The sequence below is a fragment of the Xyrauchen texanus genome, chromosome 18, assembly GCF_025860055.1.
Source record: "Xyrauchen texanus isolate HMW12.3.18 chromosome 18, RBS_HiC_50CHRs, whole genome shotgun sequence".
Lineage (NCBI taxonomy): Eukaryota > Metazoa > Chordata > Actinopteri > Cypriniformes > Catostomidae > Xyrauchen > Xyrauchen texanus.
The window spans coordinates 42,393,589-42,412,587 of NC_068293.1; the positions used below are offsets into that span (position 1 = coordinate 42,393,589).

At 40.0% G+C, this 18,999-nt stretch overlaps 1 protein-coding gene and 1 pseudogene across 1 annotated transcript; both read right to left on the bottom strand.

Annotated features, from left to right (window-relative positions):
- Positions 1–10,301, bottom strand: part of LOC127658843 (sodium-driven chloride bicarbonate exchanger-like) — a 34,444-nt pseudogene extending 24,143 nt beyond the window's left edge.
- A 3,892-nt stretch (positions 10,302–14,193) lies between these two features.
- LOC127658663 (T-box brain protein 1-like) lies at positions 14,194–18,777 on the bottom strand. Its single transcript, XM_052148068.1, has 6 exons — positions 18,095–18,777; positions 17,393–17,547; positions 16,942–17,063; positions 16,228–16,386; positions 16,076–16,137; positions 14,194–15,034 (listed from the first exon to the last, which is right to left on the bottom strand). Exons 1-6 carry the CDS (start codon positions 18,775–18,777, stop codon positions 14,194–14,196), a joined length of 2,022 nt encoding a protein of 673 aa, XP_052004028.1.
- Positions 18,778–18,999: the final 222 nt, after the last annotated feature.

Here is an 18,999-nt window from a genome sequence, read left to right on the forward strand (position 1 = left end):
CTTTGCTTGCCGTTGTTATGCATTCTCTCGTTGGCATGAGCGTAAATTACCTTATTGACTTGGCGATGTGTGCTCATGCCATTTGCGTGTTTTATTGTCACGTGAGAGCACGTGGCTTTGATTTGTTTCTTTATCTGCCTCCTTGTTTTCTGATTATTAGTTAATTTGCCTCACCTGTTAACCATTTGATTTCTCTCCCTATTTTAGTCTCCTCATGTTTGCTGTCCAGTGCCAGTTCACCATGTCTTCAGTCTTGTGTGCTTGTTTCCCAATCGGTCAAGTTGGTTGGTCCTGTTTTTGTATGTTCATTCCTATTCATCCCTACCCGGTCCAGTCGGTCCTGTTCTTGCTGCATTTTGCTCCAGCCCTGGATAACTTTTCCCCTACGGGGTAGTTTATGTTTGTTTTCCCCTTTGTGGGAGCTTTATGTAGGTTTTTGTTTTTTGATAAATAAATCCCCTTTTTAGCTCTGCATTTGGGTCCTGTCTCTACATTCTCTGACAGAATGAACTGGGCAGAGATTCATTTTTTTTAATGATTCTCCTGCTCGCCAGCATGCAGAGCATACAAAGAGGCTGCGAGGGGTAAGGCAGGAGGACAACGTCCATGTGGGTATATGCCCTAGAATTCTTGTCACTGTCCTCGGGTCTGGGATACATATACCTTATACCTAGTACAACCTAGGTTGTGGTGCTTTCAATACAGCAAAAGGTGAATATAATTTACAAATCAATCCTTTTTGTTTTTATTAGCAATTTTCATACTGTCCCAACTTTTTCTGAATTGGTCTTGTATTCATAACAAGTGTGCCGCACAAGCCCTCAAAAGTGAAGCCAAAACGTCTCGATCGCCCCCCGGTGACTGGTCCTAGTATAGGTCATAAACCCCGCCTCCCCATGTTATTCAACGGGACGTGAGACCAACTAAACAATTAAATTACACTTCACATGTCTTTTTTCCAAAGATAGTTTCTGTCATTTACTGTCGTTTCTATCACGTTGATGTCATTTCAAGTGTTTGTTTTCAAAATAAGTTTTTAGTTATTTGATGCTATAAAAACGGTGCTGTGACATCATGATTGACAGCTGTGATTGACAGGTTCTCTGAGCGAAGTAGTCACTGAAGCACCAACTGACTTTTTTTCAGGATCTTCGGAGGACTGAGGAGATTGGAGCTTTAAATTTAATATCTAAATTTCTATAATTAATTATTTCACACCGTCATAATTAAAGTCAAAAGTGCAGGGGCGTGTGCTTGCGATTGATTCAGCGAGAATGAGGGCGGGGCCTTGATTTCGCGGCTTTACTTCCTGCTCACTACTGCGCAGGTCTGGTCCCGAAATCACAACTGCGCAGACTCAAGTCCCAAGATGTCAGCGCCATATCGGGACACTGGCGCTTCAGTTCTCACCAATGGAAAAGAGCGAAGGGGCGTCGTCCATCTTTTATACAGTCTATGAATCATAATGAGAGAGTTATATCATTTTAGTGGGCCGGTCATTTTTGACTGGGAACAACACACGCATGACTTTCTGCCATTTTTTACAAAATGTAAGAAATTCTGGTTAAACATTTAAATGAAGTATTGTGATACACAGGACAGAAAATTGTATATATGGTATTTAATGTAGTAAAAAACATAATTTTAATGCAAACATTTAGTTGCATTAGCCCAGGTAAGTTAGGGCTATTGCCAATATATTCCAAAAAGAGGTACAAACCTGTTCTAGTTACCAGAAATCAAGTTGAAAAAAGATCTAATGCAATATTTATTGATAATATATGGATTATTTGAGATAATCATAAATCATTTAAATGGGTGGGTCATTTTGACATGGGAACACAAGGAGTGGTAGCCAATGAGGAACACAGCACAAGAGTTCAGCAAACGTGTGTTTGTGGGTCAGTTTTTGACTTCATTGTTGAGACCAAATGTTCCCACATGGACAGTAAAACCTAAATTCTCATGCATTGTGTCCGGTATAAAAAATGCAAGCATAGCCGGTCTAAGGGGGCCAATAGTTCAACGCTGCCCCCTCTAAACATAGAACCTAGCACCGGCCCAGAATACAAGTCTATGGAAGGTCCCCACCTTGATAGAAATACAAACATGCATGTGTGCAGTGGTGGATTTAAGCATGGGCGACATGGGCAGCCACCCAGGGTGGAACGCCCCCCCCTCCATCCCCCCAATACAAACTATCGCCACTGCATGCGTGTGAGTGTATGTGTATGTACCTTCTAGCTCCTCCTTCTCAAAGCTGCCTTTAAGAATAGAGCGAGTGCCTCCTCATGTCTACGATCGCCTCATCATCATGTTTCTGTGGTGGAGAGAGAGAGAGAGATGTCAGTATTTAGCTCTCTCTCAGAGTGACAGGCATAATGGATACATCTCTACTGACAGCTCACTTTGTCCCTGCGTGTCACACGGAGACACACACACACACACACTAGAGTAAATGTATGTGACTGGTGCTTGCCTGTGCAAAAGTCACAGGATGGAGGTTGCCAGGATGCTGCTATATAGTTGCCAAGATGATATTCTGATGCTGGGGTGTTATAGGAGTGATTGGGTCAAACTCAGTGTGCTTGTTATTCTGGTCTTAAGCATTGCTGTTTTTCTACATGTGGGAATGCTATCCAACTTCTAGGCGGTTACCATGGCGACTAGTGTAGTCCGCAGCACCAGACTCACTCCACAATATCAAACCGATGTTCTTCAACACTTCTGCTGCATGAAGAATAATGTTTTCTTTGGGTGCTTCATACTTGAGAGTTTTATTTCCACCATCACATGTGACGACGATGTTTACATTTGTTTTTATCTTGCTTTATTTAGGGTAAAAGACTTGTCGATAGACAGCATATTTGAGTATTTTTCCTCAGCATATCGATACAATACAGGCATTAAATTATAGCTAACTTCCAATCCAACACTTTATTTTGAGAAAGGAAAAGTCTGTGAATAAATGTGGTCATTCATTGCACATTAACAGTATTTATGCAAAGCAAATGACCGATGCATGACGATAACCTGTAATACGCTTCCCTCGTCTCATTCTAAACCCAAATGTTGTATTTTGTCCATGTCACACAACAGTTATTTTCAAATACAACTCATTGTTTAGGTTCAGGGTTTGCATTAAGGGTTGAAAAACTCATCCTAATATTGCTTGTTGAACTAGAAATTAAAATATGGCAAATCTATGCTATATAGAAACTTTCAACAGAAATGACAGGTGTCACTTTTAGTTCTTCTTCAACACTGTGAGCATCACAGAAGTTACATTTACATGTATGCATTTGGCAGACGCTTTTATCCAAAGCAACATACAGAACCCTTATTACAGGGACAATCCCCCCAGAGCAACCTGGAGTTAAGTGTCTTGCTCAAGGACACAATGGTGGTGGCTGTGGGGCTCAAACCAGCAACCTTCTGATTACCAGTTATGTGCTTTAGACCACTACACCACCACCACTCACCATAATCACTGTTGGTTGTAAGCACACTTAATGTCTTAATGGAGTAACAGTACATGTTGTGCACATACTCAAAGACGTTTATGTATATGAGATACAGCAAGCTTCATTGTATTGAGTGGTGTCTTCTTTATATTTAACACAGAAATGCAATTAGAAGACATTTACTCAACGCTCAGCATAAGCACAAAACCAATTAGTGGCATAATGAGCTCTTGAGGGAGTTTTTAATTAGTGTTTCTTATGTGCAAAAGAATGTCTGCAAGTTTCATAAACAGGGTTAACACGGTTTCTAGTCAAGTGTTCCTCCGTGTCACTCTCAGATAATGATTAAGAGGAGAAAGCAGACCGGATTTGTGCATTTGTTCTCAAAAGACGGCATTATGAGCCAGCTGTTCCACGCAACAAGCTGGCGTATTAGCGCCTCATTACCGAGAAGCGTGCATTATTAAAACAGATGGTGCCGAGCTCAAAGTTCAATTCTCAGAGACTTTAAGAACGTAAGTACAGAGATCTCTAAGTGTTACCAAAAAACAATAAACTTGTACGACTTTCTTTCTTCTGCGGAACACAACGAAGATTTTTTGAAGGATATTCTGATGTGTGATTGTCCTTACAATGCAAGTCAATGGGGTCTTAAATTTTCAATACTTTAAAATGTCCAGATACGAATTGAATGCACAATGATACCAGGATTGAGTACCCGGTAACCGCGTGCAGTGGTCAAAGCATTTCTCTCTTGAAGCCTGCACTGTGTGGTGGTGTAGTGGGCTAAAGCACATAACTGGTAATCAGAAGGTTGCTGGTTTGAGCCCCACAGCCACCACCATTGTGTCCTTGAGCAAGACACTTAACTCCAGGTTGCTCTGGGGGGATTGTCCCTGTAATAAGGGTTCTGTAAGTCGCTTTGGATAAAAGCGTCTGCCAAATGCATAAATGTAAATGTAAATATGATATGTTTAATCTATACCAAAGGCCATTACATGAACATCTCTAGTGGATTATCCAAAAAACAGTCAATATATTGACTGAATTTATATTGAAATTACAGCCCTCTGTCTATAAAAACAATGCATATAATTGGCTCGCATCACCGATTCATGTCATGGAGACACAATTTGCCTGATTCATGCTGGCATAATCGCTGTCAACAGATATATGTTTCTGTACAGCTCACTGTTAATTTTCCATTAAGCAATAATAATCAGCTTTGTCAGTCCGCTTTGGATTCATGCTGAGCGGAAAATGTTTTTCTCTGTAATCTGAATAATAAAGCTTAGCTTTGCCTTAGTGGATAGCTTTGCAAAAGCCATCGTTATATTGTCCTGTGATACCAGAAAAGCATGTGAACTACTGATTGACAGAAATGTTTTTTTTATATGGTCAGCACCGATACCGATATGCACGGCCGATATAATGCCGATATATACTGTCCATACGATAATGTACAGTAATGTTGACAAGTGAGACACACACAAAATGGCTATTATGAATTATCAGCCAATGTTGATCATTTCATTATGGACAGATATCGTCTGATTAATCAGACTGACAAATATATATCGGATTATCATTACTGAAAAATACTTGGAAACAGTAAAAGTGAGTTTGCTCTCTGTACATTGTTCATTTTAATCAGCCAATAAGGCACAGTTACAGCCAATGAGATGAATAGGAATACTATAAGATAGCTTTCTCCAAGTATAGTAAACTTCCTTGGTTACACCTGGCATACCTTTTTTTAAGCAGTTTTTTATTGTAAGAAATAATATGAAAGATTGTGCCCATTTTTTCTCTCAATTTGAGCCATTTAATGTGACTTTTTTCCTTCTTTTATTTATTTATTTTATTTTATTTGTTTACAATGTCTGGACAGGTCTAGACATTTAATCTCATTTAAACAGGAGTTAAAGTGTCATTATCCAAAACTCCCCATCTGTATGAGTAAGTGTCCGCTCAGAGCTGTTTTGAGGGTCACTCAAAATCTTTTCTGCCAACACTGAAAGAATGAAAGAATTATTTTCTCGAGTGATTAGAGCGGAGTTGTTAGTGGTGCTTGAAGGATTAAAAAGATTAAAAACCAATACTTTCCTCTTTTTTCTGGTGTGGCTGTGGACAGCAGCGCAAGTCCCCACCGCACAAAAATACATTCAGCATTTGCCAACAGCTCCAGGAATTTGGACCAGACTCTAATGCTGCTGTATTTAGTCTCTCTGAAATCTTAAAGATTTGGGGCCGCTGTGGACCAAATTGATGCACCATGCAGAGTTCCAGGTGGAGGGGAGGGGGTTGTTCACGTGATATAAGCGCAATGTGTTCCTCAACTGCTTTCAGGTCCTTGAATAATGTATAACGTGCGAGAAAGGGCAGCCGGTGGACTTTCTGGTGCCCTCCTAGGGTAAGATGGTGCCCCCCTAGGGAGTTGGTGCCCTACGCAGACTGCGTAGTATGCGTGTAGATAGCAGTGGTACTGCCTGGCTTACTGTACTCTACATTGTTTACATTTAAATCTGTTTACAGCATTGATGCATTCTCCAAAAATACAGTATATGCATAACAAATGCACATCTGTGAATGTTCCGACTGTTATCACTTTTAATGCTTTAACGCAAGGCTCATATTATTTATATTTTTCATATTATGTACTTCTAATTATTTATTTGTTTCCCTGAGGTCCACTTATAATGTTAGAAAGGTTTTGTCTCAAAATTCATAATTTCATTTTTCATGGCTGTTGTTTTGGCTGCTGTGCCTTTAAGATATTATATAAATGTTGTATTTACATGTGAAATGACTAACTGCACTTACTCGAGAGCTGCCTGTTGTGGTCGAATATTGTTTTTACCAACCCATCCTTCAATAACAGCCTCTTTGTAAAGTTGCATATAGAAATTTGCATTCAAATGTGCCATTCAGACTGAAATGGTCAGATTGTTCAAATCAACTGCTCGTTTCTAATGTTGTGGTTCATCAGACAGATCTGCAGAGTGGCTACACACAGACAGTAACAGCACAAGATTTGACACATTTTAACACCATTTATGTGGCTTAGTTTCAGTATATATAGCACAATTAACTGTTTTATCTAAAAAATAAAAAATAAATATTTGCTAAATACTGTATATAATCAGAAACTGATATCTTCTATTTTCAGTCTGAACTCATGAACGTTACGTGACTCTAAAACTAAATTAGTGCCTTATTACACATTTTGCTGTAGATTCCCAGTGACCTGTCCAGTGGGGGGCGCCAAAAGCGAGTGAAATGGTGTCGCAATCAGACAAGGTTTTTAAGTTTTAATGAGTAAAATGTACCTCCCTAACCTAAAACTTTAGCCTAAACTTAACCAACAGTGTCCTAAAAGCAAATGAGAGGTGAACAAAACAGATATCCTTACCCTTTACCAATGCAAAACCTAACCTATATCATGCAAAATGAAAAGCACATTTTCTGAAGTAACCACGTCATTTGGTGTCACTTCTGTGACACTTTTGTCTCACGTATCAGCTTCTCGAGTCTAAAGTTCAACACTCTATCAGGTGAGCTACCACGGAAGCTAATCACATTGGAATAAGTGTGTAAATGTAGGTGAATCTGTAATACAAGTGTTAAAATATATAGTCATTTTTTAAATGATGTGTTATAGTAAAGGTGTCTTGAAATCATAACAAGTCATAAAAACAATGGTACTAAAAAATTTTAAATGCAATAAAGGCCCAAAATGTTACCATTTTTGGTTTTAAAAGATATGTTGTTGTTTGTTTTTTAGTTCAAACAGTATAAGACAAACACTGTCTCTGCATTGCTAACAAGCTTTTCTTTCTATTTATGCTGTCTCAAAGAAAAGACGAATATAATTTGAATTTCTTTTCATCACTGATGTATCTGTGAAATGACATGGCTGTGACAGCATGGCTAGCAAAAAGAAAATACACAAAATAATTTACGTCCCTCTTTTTCAGCTCTTTTCCATACAAAAACATATTGAATGGAAGTATTGGAAATTTTCATATTGAAAAAGTAACAGCATATGCTTATGAACAACATTGGGTGAGTAAATGATTGAGTAAAACCACTAATCGTGACCACAAGGAGGTTACCCCATGTGACTCTACCCTCCCTAGCAACCGGAACAATTTGGTTGCTTAGGAGACCAGACTGGAGACACTCAGCACACCCTGAATTCGAACTTCGTGACTCCAGGGGTGGTAGTCAGTGTCAACACTTGCATTTAAACCAACTTTATTCCCGCAACAGCTTAATTGCAATCAGAGAGAGGTGCATAATGGACAGCAGCAGAACAGCAACAAGGGTATCAATTATCCCCACTCCGGAAGAGGCACCCACCCTGTCCGTTGCTGACCGCCACGAAGCACCCGAGTCTACCGCTGATTGCCACAATGCGCCTGAGTCTGCCACTGACTGCCGCGAGGTGCCCGAGACTGCCGCTTACTGCCATGACATGTCCAAGTCTGCCGCTGACCACCACTTGTTGTGGAGTCGGTTTAATTAAGCTTGTTTTTATGGCTATTAAGGATTTTAGCACTGTGACAAGATATTCATGACAGTTCTTCCCCAAATTCCAATAAATAAAATGTGTCCAGAATTTTTACATTTCAAGCCTTTTTTTCAGTAAATGTAAGTGCAGTGTAGTTCTAGCGGGAAGACTAGCAGCTGTACATCATCGCACCATTAGCTGGGTAACTCCTAGCCAATCACATGTAAGCCATTGCTTTATAAGTCTGCTCACATTTTATGACATTGCTGTTTCAGTGTGCTAACACGGCAACCTCCACCACCCCACCACCACCAGTTGAGTCCCATCCTTCACGGGGGTAGGCTCCTCGCCCCTGCCTCATATCTCCGGCAGGATATGACAGTTCCGAGTACAACTTCTTCGGACCGCCAGATGGGGCTTACGCCAAAGAGAGACATTACATTTCTGTTTTATATTCATCAAATAAATGTCCTCTTAAATTTCACTCAAGTCTGCGAGTCTTCCTGATAGACGTTCCTTTATTCTCATTAATTACTCTCAGTGGATTAGCAGCAGGCCCACACTGAATATGCAAGCAGAACTCTACAGAAAATGTCAATTTGATTGCAAGTCGTTCATAAAATTGTACACATCCCTTGTACCATAAGTGTTTCTTTATTCTTTATTTTGGTTAATTTGATAATGCTTTCCAATATGAGTACTTTCATCTTGGTTTAACAAATTTTTACATTTTGCAAATAAGATTTTACCCAAAAATCAACACAGAAAACGTGGATAAAGTCAGAAGTTTCCGTCTGGACCTGATTATGATCAGTACTGTATTGTAAACAATAACTGTAATACCTACTGTAACACAGTGATCTCTATTATTTAAAGGAACATTCCGGGTTCAATACAAGTTAAGATCAATCGATAGCATTTGTGCCATAATGTTGATTACCACAACAGATCATTTTGTCCTGTCCCACGTTAATTAAAAAAAGTATTAAGTGTCCTATACCGTAACAGCAATTTTTTTCTTTTCATATATATATTGCTACAATGCAAATATTGGCTCCATTGCCTTCATACAAAATCTATTCTTTCTTTCTTTAGATTTTTGGGGGTGAAATAGGCTATGACCCAGATTCTTGACAGGAGAATAACCCTATTACAGCTATTAGTAGGTTCCATGAGGTGTTACCAATTAGGGTGCACATTTTTTAAACAAGATCTTGATCCGTTCTTAAGAACGTCATTAACACTTGGTTTAGTTTAGTCTTTTCCATGTACAGGGGTGGGACAGGGGCGGAGCCAGGAGTTTTTCAAAGGGGTGGCCAGGCAGGGGCAAGTGATCGGTCTGTGGTGGTAAAGAAATGTTCGGGCAGCATTTTTGTATCATCGGACTGTGTGTGGGGGGGTTGGAAGGGATAATGGATACAATGACACCCGGGCAGGGCTGGACTGGGAAGCGAAATCGGCATGGGATTTTACATGGCAACTGGCCCAAAAGTTGTTGAGCGTTGTTCTGCATATCACGGCGCCGTTTTGTGCTCTGTTCTGCATAACGTGGCGGCTCATTTTTGCTTATCGCGGCGGCACATTTGTCACGTTTCGCGGCCGAACCACAGGCCCGCTCGGTTCTCCCGCTGGCCAGTCCGCACCTGATCGGCCCCAAAGTGCATCGGCCCACCGGGAAAATCCAGCCCTGCACCCGGGACAGAGAGGTTTAGTGACCTTGGTGTGCACACATGTTAAGTTTGTACATTTGCACAGAGATGATTTCACACCTCTAAAGAACTCAATTGTGCCAAAAAATGACTAAAACAGCAACTGCGAGTGGGGTGGATAATGTGGTGGCCACGGCAACCCCTGACCACCCCCTAGCTCCGCCACTGCAAATAGACAATATTCTCTTATAGTGCATGACAGCGCAATGAACCTGTGGCCAGTATTTCCCCACAGTCAGTCATACAAATGAACAATCCTGGAGTGCTCTATGTTATTAAAAGGCGTCCCGATGTGCCACATGCAAAAGCCGCAACATTTAGTCATGCAATGTGAACAACTGTGAAATGTCGCGCGCTACATGCACCAGCGTAACTGCAAAATGCGCAAAGCACGAAAAGGAAAACAAGTGTGATCCATTCACGGATGCTAAAAGTATCTGTTACATTGATTCGCCTAAAACCAGAACGCATGATCATTTCACAGATCGGACAGATTTAGTAACCAATTCCAACGTGTGCTGCATATGATGTGTTGAATTCAAGACTGAGTTAAAAAGAGCATCTTACCGTCGCCAGTAAAGGCTCCATTTGTGCGCTTTGGTCCTTTGCGTCCATCTTCCTGTACCTGTAGAACAGCTGCTCACTATCGCGCTCCGGTTCGTGTTCAGCGGCAGCACGCTGTCAGTGCAGAGACGCTCCGGAGCCTCCGGTCACATATTTAGCAAAGTGATATTAGTGCTGTTGAAGGGGCGCGGAGATTTTATTCTCGCTTATAATGGCGCGTGTTAGCTGCTGTGTGACGCACCAGAAGGGAGGGGGTATTCATATCTTACTATAGTGCCTCTTAATATTTTTGTACTGCACTTTGAAGAGAGATTAGCCCGTCAAATAGCACTAACAGCGTGCTAATAGAGAGTAAAGTATATGAGTATAGTCACAAAACTGTAAAAGTCTGATTCATTTTGGTTGCTGAGAATTCAGATATGCTTAATTCATTATAAGGCTGATCGATCGGGGCAAATTGTCACACAAGAGCAGTCTCCGTCACTATAATGTATTGAGTGATATGTCCAAATGCACAAATGTTTGGTTTCAAGAAGTGAGTTTTGTATGTTGCTTTTAATAACATCTTAAAGGGATAGTTCACCCCAAATTTTAAATTGTGTCATCATTTACTCACCCTAATGTTGTTCCAAACCGGTATGATTTTCATTCTTTCTTGGAACACAAAATATGATATATATATATATAAAGTCATGTGGGGTTTGGAACCTCATGAGGGTGAGAAAATTATTACAGAATTTCCCATTTTTGTGAATTCTATCCTCCCAATTAAAATTCCAATTTCATGTATTTTTGTAATAGATGGCGGGTAAGCATGTGAACACAATAAAATCACACTGGCGTACATTCAGACTATATACAGTAATTAAGGTAGGTTTTAAGTGACACATTGAACCGTGTTCTCAGGACAAGAATATTTTTATAATAAATGTCAGTATTGGGCAAGTCATCATATGTGTTTTATATGTTGTAAATGGATTTAATTTGTCATTTTGCTGTTTCATGAATCATTTTGTGCGTCATAATTTGCTTCACTGTTTAAATTGAGCTCACAGGCTGTAATAGGCCCTTTATGACAACTTACCCCATGTATTGTAGTCACAAAAAGTCAAAATGTGTTCAATGAGCTACACAAAGTTAAATAGCCTTTTGCATTAAGATGCCTCTTCAAAAATTGACTTTAAGAAATAAACCAATTCTGAGAAACATTCACTGAATTATAAAAGTGTGACCACTAGCACTCAGTGTAAACATACGACTCAGATATGTTTATATGTATGCTTAATGCATTATAATGCAGATGTACACTTTCATAACACTCACTTTTGCCAACAGCACTCTCTATTGTGTCTTAACTCTAGTCACTGTTTTTGTATTATGGGCAATCAACATCGCTCAGCTACACAGCTATACGCTTTTACATCTGCCATCTGTACTACCACTGTCAGGCCTGCACTATGGCTGAACTTCTTAAATTATTGGGGTGAAGCTGATATTTAAAAAAAGTTTTTTTGGTGAGTGGTGGGGCATGTGGGGCTTTAGCCCCTGATCTATTCTGCCAAGCCGCTGATGTTAGGTACCCCCAGTAAACACCCAGGGAGAGCCCCTTAGCCTTTGCAGGGCAAAAATGGAAAGTGTCCATCCTGTCTAAAGTTATTTTTATGGATGGGGCACTGACATCCCGTTCTGGCTTTTTCTTACACATTACATTTTCGAAATGAAACATTGAACTGTGCTTTTTTTTTTTAGATGAAAATATCTTAATAATTACATATGATAAATCTGACTAAAATTATGATTTAATTATGATTATTTCATATTGTATAAGATTATTTCATTCACCGCAGGTAGTCTATACAGTAAGTGAACCACAAGGAGGCAGCAAACACTCAAACAGCATGCAGGTTTTCTCATTTGGCTGCTTTAGAGACATTATTTTTTGTGTTCATAACGAATATTTGTGGACTAATCCAAAAAGGACTGACTGAATTCTGGCAAAAGATTACAAATTAGCTCATACAAAATAAAAGACCTATGAAGCATGCTCAGAGAAGAGGCCACACTGCTCATCACGTTTCCCTAATAGCACGGATTTAAAGATACTATAAGCTATACACTCAAATATAATAATAATAATAATAATAATGCATTTAAATTTCATATCAAAAATACATCAAATCGAATGGAGTAATCTTCAATAAAACTAACATTAAATAACTACATATTTTAAGTTTTATTCATTTAATTCAATTAAACAGCACACAATTAAATTTGATGTAATTTTGTTATGACATTAAAATGCTTTTAAAAATGCTCAAATATTTTTGGAGATTTATTCACAACTCTGGACGATTTATGAAATCATGTTAGAAAGTGTTATCATGTTTCTAAAGCTGTAATAGTAGCTCCCAAGTCTTTTTTGTATTGTTTGTTTGTTTGTTTGTTATTTGGCAAGAGCTGAATGCTCATTTACACCCATGTATTGTATGTGCGACCTCCCATTTGTCTCCTTGTAAATTAAATCTTGTTTGTAAAACGCGACTTAAAATAAACTGCATTATTATTATTCGATTTTATTTCTGTTTATTTAGATTTTGTGTTGTTAAAATGAATGCAGTGGGACCCACTTTAAAATAGAATTAATTGCATTATATATCGAAATATTTAACCATGAGCAATCTGCAAACAAATGATGCTGTTCGTAAAACCAACTTCATTCTTCATCTTCTATTCTTGCATTTCATCAAAAAACTTCTTGTGAAATATGTTGATCAAGTGTTTGTGTTACTATTAAAACCAGTGTTACTTGAGTTGTACTCTAACTCTAATGTAGAGTGGTGGTGGCCTAGTGGGCTAAAGCAATGAAATGGTAATCAGGAGGTTGCTGGTTCGATCCCCAAAGCCACCACTTAACTCCAGGTTGCTCTGGGGGGATTGTCCCTGTAATAAGTGCACTGTAAGTCGCTTTGGATAAAAGCATCCAACAAATGCATCATCTGTTGCAATGCTTTACTGTTAACATTTTATTTGGCAAATGTACCGAACAGGCAACAAAAAAATGGAACGATATTCCCATTGTGACTTGGAGCTCTTTTGGAACAGAATTATTAGCTTTTGGAACCAGTTTGGATTCATGTGTTTCGCCATGCAGGGTTTTCACATTCTTACATATTTATTGCAAGTAAGCACACCGCAGTTACATGACCTTTACACATCAGCACGCCTAATTCGCGTTTTTCCTCATGAGAGAACAGCCTATGAAACACACATGAAAAATGTCCGAGTCGGTAATACGTAGTCTGTTTTATCTCTATTCAAGGGTAATGAGATAACCACGATTTTACGCTTGTGTGGTATAAACATATGCTCTGACAACTTTACAACAACGTCCACAAAATGGAAATGCCAAGAACGATGAAACTACTGACTATATGATATTCCCGAACAGACAATGCGACTGTAAGAAGCAACATCAATATAAGCCGACATCTGACAAGACATGTTTTTTTTTTCTGTCAGATCAACTCTTTAGGTGGTCCCTTCAACAGGTGAGCAACATCGTGTTTTAAACATCAAAATATTGAATATATGTAGCTATTCAAACAAACGAACACTCAATGTAGGCTACTAAGTACATTCAAACATGAAACTATTCTGTTTTTGCCATATTGTACATCCACACTGAACGGGAAAACCAGAAATGGATAGATAAGTACAAATATGTACAGTACTTTCATACTTACAATAGGACAGTTAACAGTTAAAACCTTAAATAAATGTCGCTTTTTCATGTCAAACCGTCCTTTGAACGACGCGACCAAGTTCGGTCCGATGGATGAATAAATACCCCAGTAATAAATTACTAAGCACATAAATAGGAATAAATAGATTATAAATCACTCCTTGAGCATATTAGCCATGATGCATGAGTTCTTCCCAGTTTCTAACTGTGGGGGTAAAAGCTGTAGTAGCCGATGTCCTTGGAGCAGTTTTTCTCGCATTCCCTCGGCGTTAACATTTCGGATTTTAACGGAGACGAGGTTTCTGAAACCGGCGTGGCAGATGGCGAAATCCTCCTCCGCTTGGCTTGCTCAAAAATCCCAGAATCGCTCGAGTCGATGGATTTAATTGAGGACGGCGTTTCTATCCAGCTGGATTCAGACAGGTCTTTTGGTTTGGATTCGTCAGGTGACCTGTCGGCCGCGATGGCGTCGCCGTCCTCGAGGCCAGGTAGCAGGTAACTGGAGGTCGTCGTTCTGGTGCTCCCCATGGAGTTGGACGGCCAGCAGGAGAGGACGGAGCTTGACTTGCTGCAATATTGCGGCGGGGTCCGAGTGCCCCATCCCGGCGGCTCGCCGTAATACCCCAGAGGCCTGTTGGAGCATCCCGCCCCGGGCAGGGGCAGCGCTTTCACTCCGGCAGCTGCGTACGACAGAAGGGTGGCCGCGTTACCAGCGAAATCAGCAGCAGCGGCGGCATCGTATGCCGAGGCGGCAAAGTCCAGTCGGTTGTTGGCAGGGGTGACAAACCATCGCTGCGGGGATGCCACCGTGGTCTCCTCGGCTTGTTGCGGGGAGAGCAAGCTGTTACTAAGTGGGACGCTGCGGTCCGTGCCAGGAGCGCCTCCGACGCCAGGGTGAAAGCGGGACTTGGCATACGAGCTCACAAATTGGTCCTGCAGGAAAGAACCAGCCATGGCATATCTTGCGCCAGGCATGATCTGAGAGCGCGGCGAGTCACCCGGGGACGGCGTCAACCGATCAATGTCACAACCTGTGTAGACACTGGAGAAAGATGGTGGACAAACACGTTAATGTTGCATATGAGAGGCGTAGCATGTCGGCGTAAATAAAGCGTTGCCAATGCGTAATAGACATTCAAGGGGAAAAACTTTGTTCAATATCAATTTTCCATTCTGTGCGTAATTGCGCAAATGAACACATGCACACTGTGCACGGAAAATGTGTGTGCGTCTCGTTTATTTTGTTAATGAGAATGCAAAATGCAATACTAAAAGAGGTCAAAAATGTTTCTGTTGAAATGTTAAGCTTTCCAAAACGTATCTTGGTCGTCGAGGAACAGTGTGCATGCCAATAGTCTTCTCGGGAAAAACATCAGATGCCCAAAAGCTGACAGGTGTTCTCAGAGCATGAAGATACTCTATTTAGGCTATGTCTTGAGACTTGGCACCCTGCTCACAAAACTGGGTCCCTACATCGGTCAATAGAAAAATTCCAATTAATAAAATCATCGTTGTGTGTGTGTGTGTGTGTGCATGTGCGTGTGCGTGCGTGTGTGTGTGTGTGTGTGTATTTATCACTTTGTGGGGACCAAATGTCCCCATAAGGATAGTAAAACCCGAATTGTTTGACCTTGTGGGGACATTTTGTCAGTCCCAATGAAGAATACAGCTTATAAATCATACTAAATTATGTTTTTTGAAAATGTAAAAATGCAGAAAGTTTTCTGTGAGGGTTAGGTTTAGGGGTAGGGTTAGGTTTAGGGGATAGAATATAAAGTTTGTACAGTATAAAAACCATTATGTCTATGGAAAGTCCCCATAAAACATGGAAACACTACGTGTGTGTGTGTGTGTGTGTGTGTGTGTGTGTGTGTGTGTGTGTGTGTGTGTGTGTGTGTGTGTGTGTGTGTGTGTGTGTGTGTGTGTGTGCTTAAACAGCAAGTGCACATGAAATAATATTTTATTATGTTCGATATGAGCAATTGTTATTCTTCCGAGATCTTTAAATATAAAGCGCGAAAAAATAAATGCGCACAGGCTAAATGAGGATGGGAAAAATCTGTCAAACAAGAAACAGACTTACGTGTCATAATTGTCCCGGAATCCTTTTGCAAATGGATTGTGGTCGATTTTTAACTGTGTGATCTGTAACAGAAACCGACAGAATAATCCATAAATCATAACGTTTCCCAGCATAATCTGATATCTGATCAAAAGTTATGATTTCTTCCTTACGTCAGTATTTTGATAAGCGGTGACCGCGATAAACTGCGTCTCCGGGAAAGTGAAGGCCTGCACGCGGTCAGGTTGGCTCGTATCCTCGGTTCCGTCCTCGTTCACCTGGACCACATGCAGTCGAGGCTGGTATTTATGCAGAGACTGCAGGACCACCATCTGTAGGAATTCAGGCGAATAAACGAGACCGTCAGAGAACGTTAACATGCTTCCTTGCGCACGCATAGAGAATTCGATTTAATGCACCAATATTAACCGAATTTAGCTACATCCTACTGTAGAAAAAAAAAATCATTTCAGGTATCCTAAAAATGTCATTCATTCGTTAACATCAAAACTGACCGATTTTATTCAAGTCAAAAATATTATGTGACATGTCTGAATCAACCTGATTACATTTTTAGTGTTTACAGGGTAATAAACAACATGATCACTGCATTTGTGTTCTTGTTATTTTCCTACGTTTATATGTGCATAATACTTCTAAACTGCATGTAATTATTTTTTGGAGCTACTTGAAATTACATGCTTTTATTAATCGTAGTAATTATTATAACCATGAAAAATATGTTGCATTGTATAAATGTAATTCCTAACACACACACATATACATATATAACACATGCCAGAAATGCACATCAAAGTTGTTATTTCTACTGTAGCCTAAATAGCGGCTATTAATGTTTCATTATTATGATTTATAATCTAACTGACCTGCCCTGTGTTGTTAGATGCGCCTTTGTTGTTGGTTAGTTTGAGTTTTCCAAAGGATATCTCTTGGCGCATCCAGTGCGCACCGGTGTTGGGCGAATCGGGGTGCATGTAAACCCTGTTACCTGTTCAGAAATCACATTTGGAATATGTCAGTGTTGTGCCAAGACAAAATTAACAAAGATATTCTCTTCTCAAAAGGATACTTGTCTATAGCCTATACCTCTAAATAGCAAATTAATCCTCTAAATAAATCCGTTTGAATTAATAATTGTTATTACTGATGTTATTTTGTTATTATGTTACTGGTCGAATCAATAAGTGTTATTACTACAGTTAATAAAAACAATAATAGATATAATTATGATGATGATGATGATGATAACAACAACAACAATAACAATAATAATAAAATGCTTTGAACTTCATTCATATTAAATTGTCCTAAACTCACCTGTTACATTTGTGTCTGCTTTTCCGCACGGGACCCATTTTCCTCCTTGAAAACGCCAGTGATTTGGATCCGCAAGAATAACGTCCACAAAAATATTGTAATGCGCCGTCGGGTCAAGACCAGATATATTGAAACTCAAGAACGGGAACATTCGCCTGAGGGTACATAAAAAGAAAAAATGTCAATGCGCATAACTGTGGTACAGCAAGCAAACATATGATTGCAATGTTTTAATTTAGTAATTTAATCACTTTTATTTACCTAAATATTTGTTTTAAAGCAAAAATAGAAAATATTAAAAAATAACGAGTTATAGGCGCTTTGGATAAATAATGACTGATTAAAAGTTAATTACACAAAAAGGAATAGAAAGGATAAACAACTGTTAATCTAATTATAATGATCGAATCTAATTTAAAAAAAAATCTGTTCTTGAATAACGCAAAAGAAAGAAAGAAAGAAAGAACGAAAGAACGAAAGAAAGAAAGAAAGAAAGAAAGAAAGAAAGAAAAAGGCTCAGCAGTTTTTTTTTTAATAGTATTTATTTTTTTGTTTACCTTAATTTGTTACAAAGACGCAAAAACGAAAAATGCGCAAAACGAAAACATGCAACATCCCATTTTTGGCCAAAAATTGCGTATGTATTACGTAAAGAAACGTTTTTGAAATCGGCTGTTACACCTAAAATTATAAAGCACCTACCGTCCTTGCTTGGTAATAATCATCTCTGTTTGATGTCTGTGAAATTTAAGCCACAGGGCCCTGTTGCAGAGGTAGACCTGCGATTTACCGGGCACAAACCCGGCCTGAGCCGAGGAAAACTGGTAGAAAGCCGTCCCTTGATACGCGTGTCCGTACTGCTGCGCGTACGGGTAGCCTGCGGTCGGGTAGCCTTGAGGAGAAGTGTTGCCCAGCAGACTGTTGTAGGCTCCATTCGTTATCACCGGATGGTGTGCCATGTATCGACTCGGGCTTCCGATGGAAAAGGCTGGGTGCGTCGGTCCATGCTGACTCGGGTAGGGGAACATGGTGGTGGTACTCGGCTGAAATTGACTGGACTGAGACAGGAGATAGCGTTCTCCTGCAGATCCATTGAAATTGTGACGACTGTCAGTGACTCCGTCAAGATCAGGAGAGAGTTTGCCTCGCTGGACGTCCCCCGATGAGTCCTTCGAGTCGGTGAAATTGTCTGCCTCTGACTGATTCGTCATCCCAGTGGAGTTTTTTTTCAGAGGTGAACTTCTCTCCAGGTTGTCACCGATGGATATAATAGGGTAGTCCTGCAAGGCGAGCTCAGATCCTTCAGAGTTTGTGTAGCCACTGCCCACAATCACACACTTCTCGTAGCGCGCGAGGGCTGGCGAGATGCAACACTCGAGCTGCATAGCTCGATGACAAATAGCAATTAACGCGACCGATGTGCGAGCGCCAGAGAAAACGCCTTCCTGCGGATCGAGCAACTTTGCGCAAGACGGCAAATTAGCCAATTGACATTAAGCTGCAATCAGATAAGGCTTTACTTTTCATTCATCGGTCTGCATCGTTAACGAATCAGCTTTTGCTATTGGTTAACACGAGACAGTAATTTAATTAGACAGGACTTAATT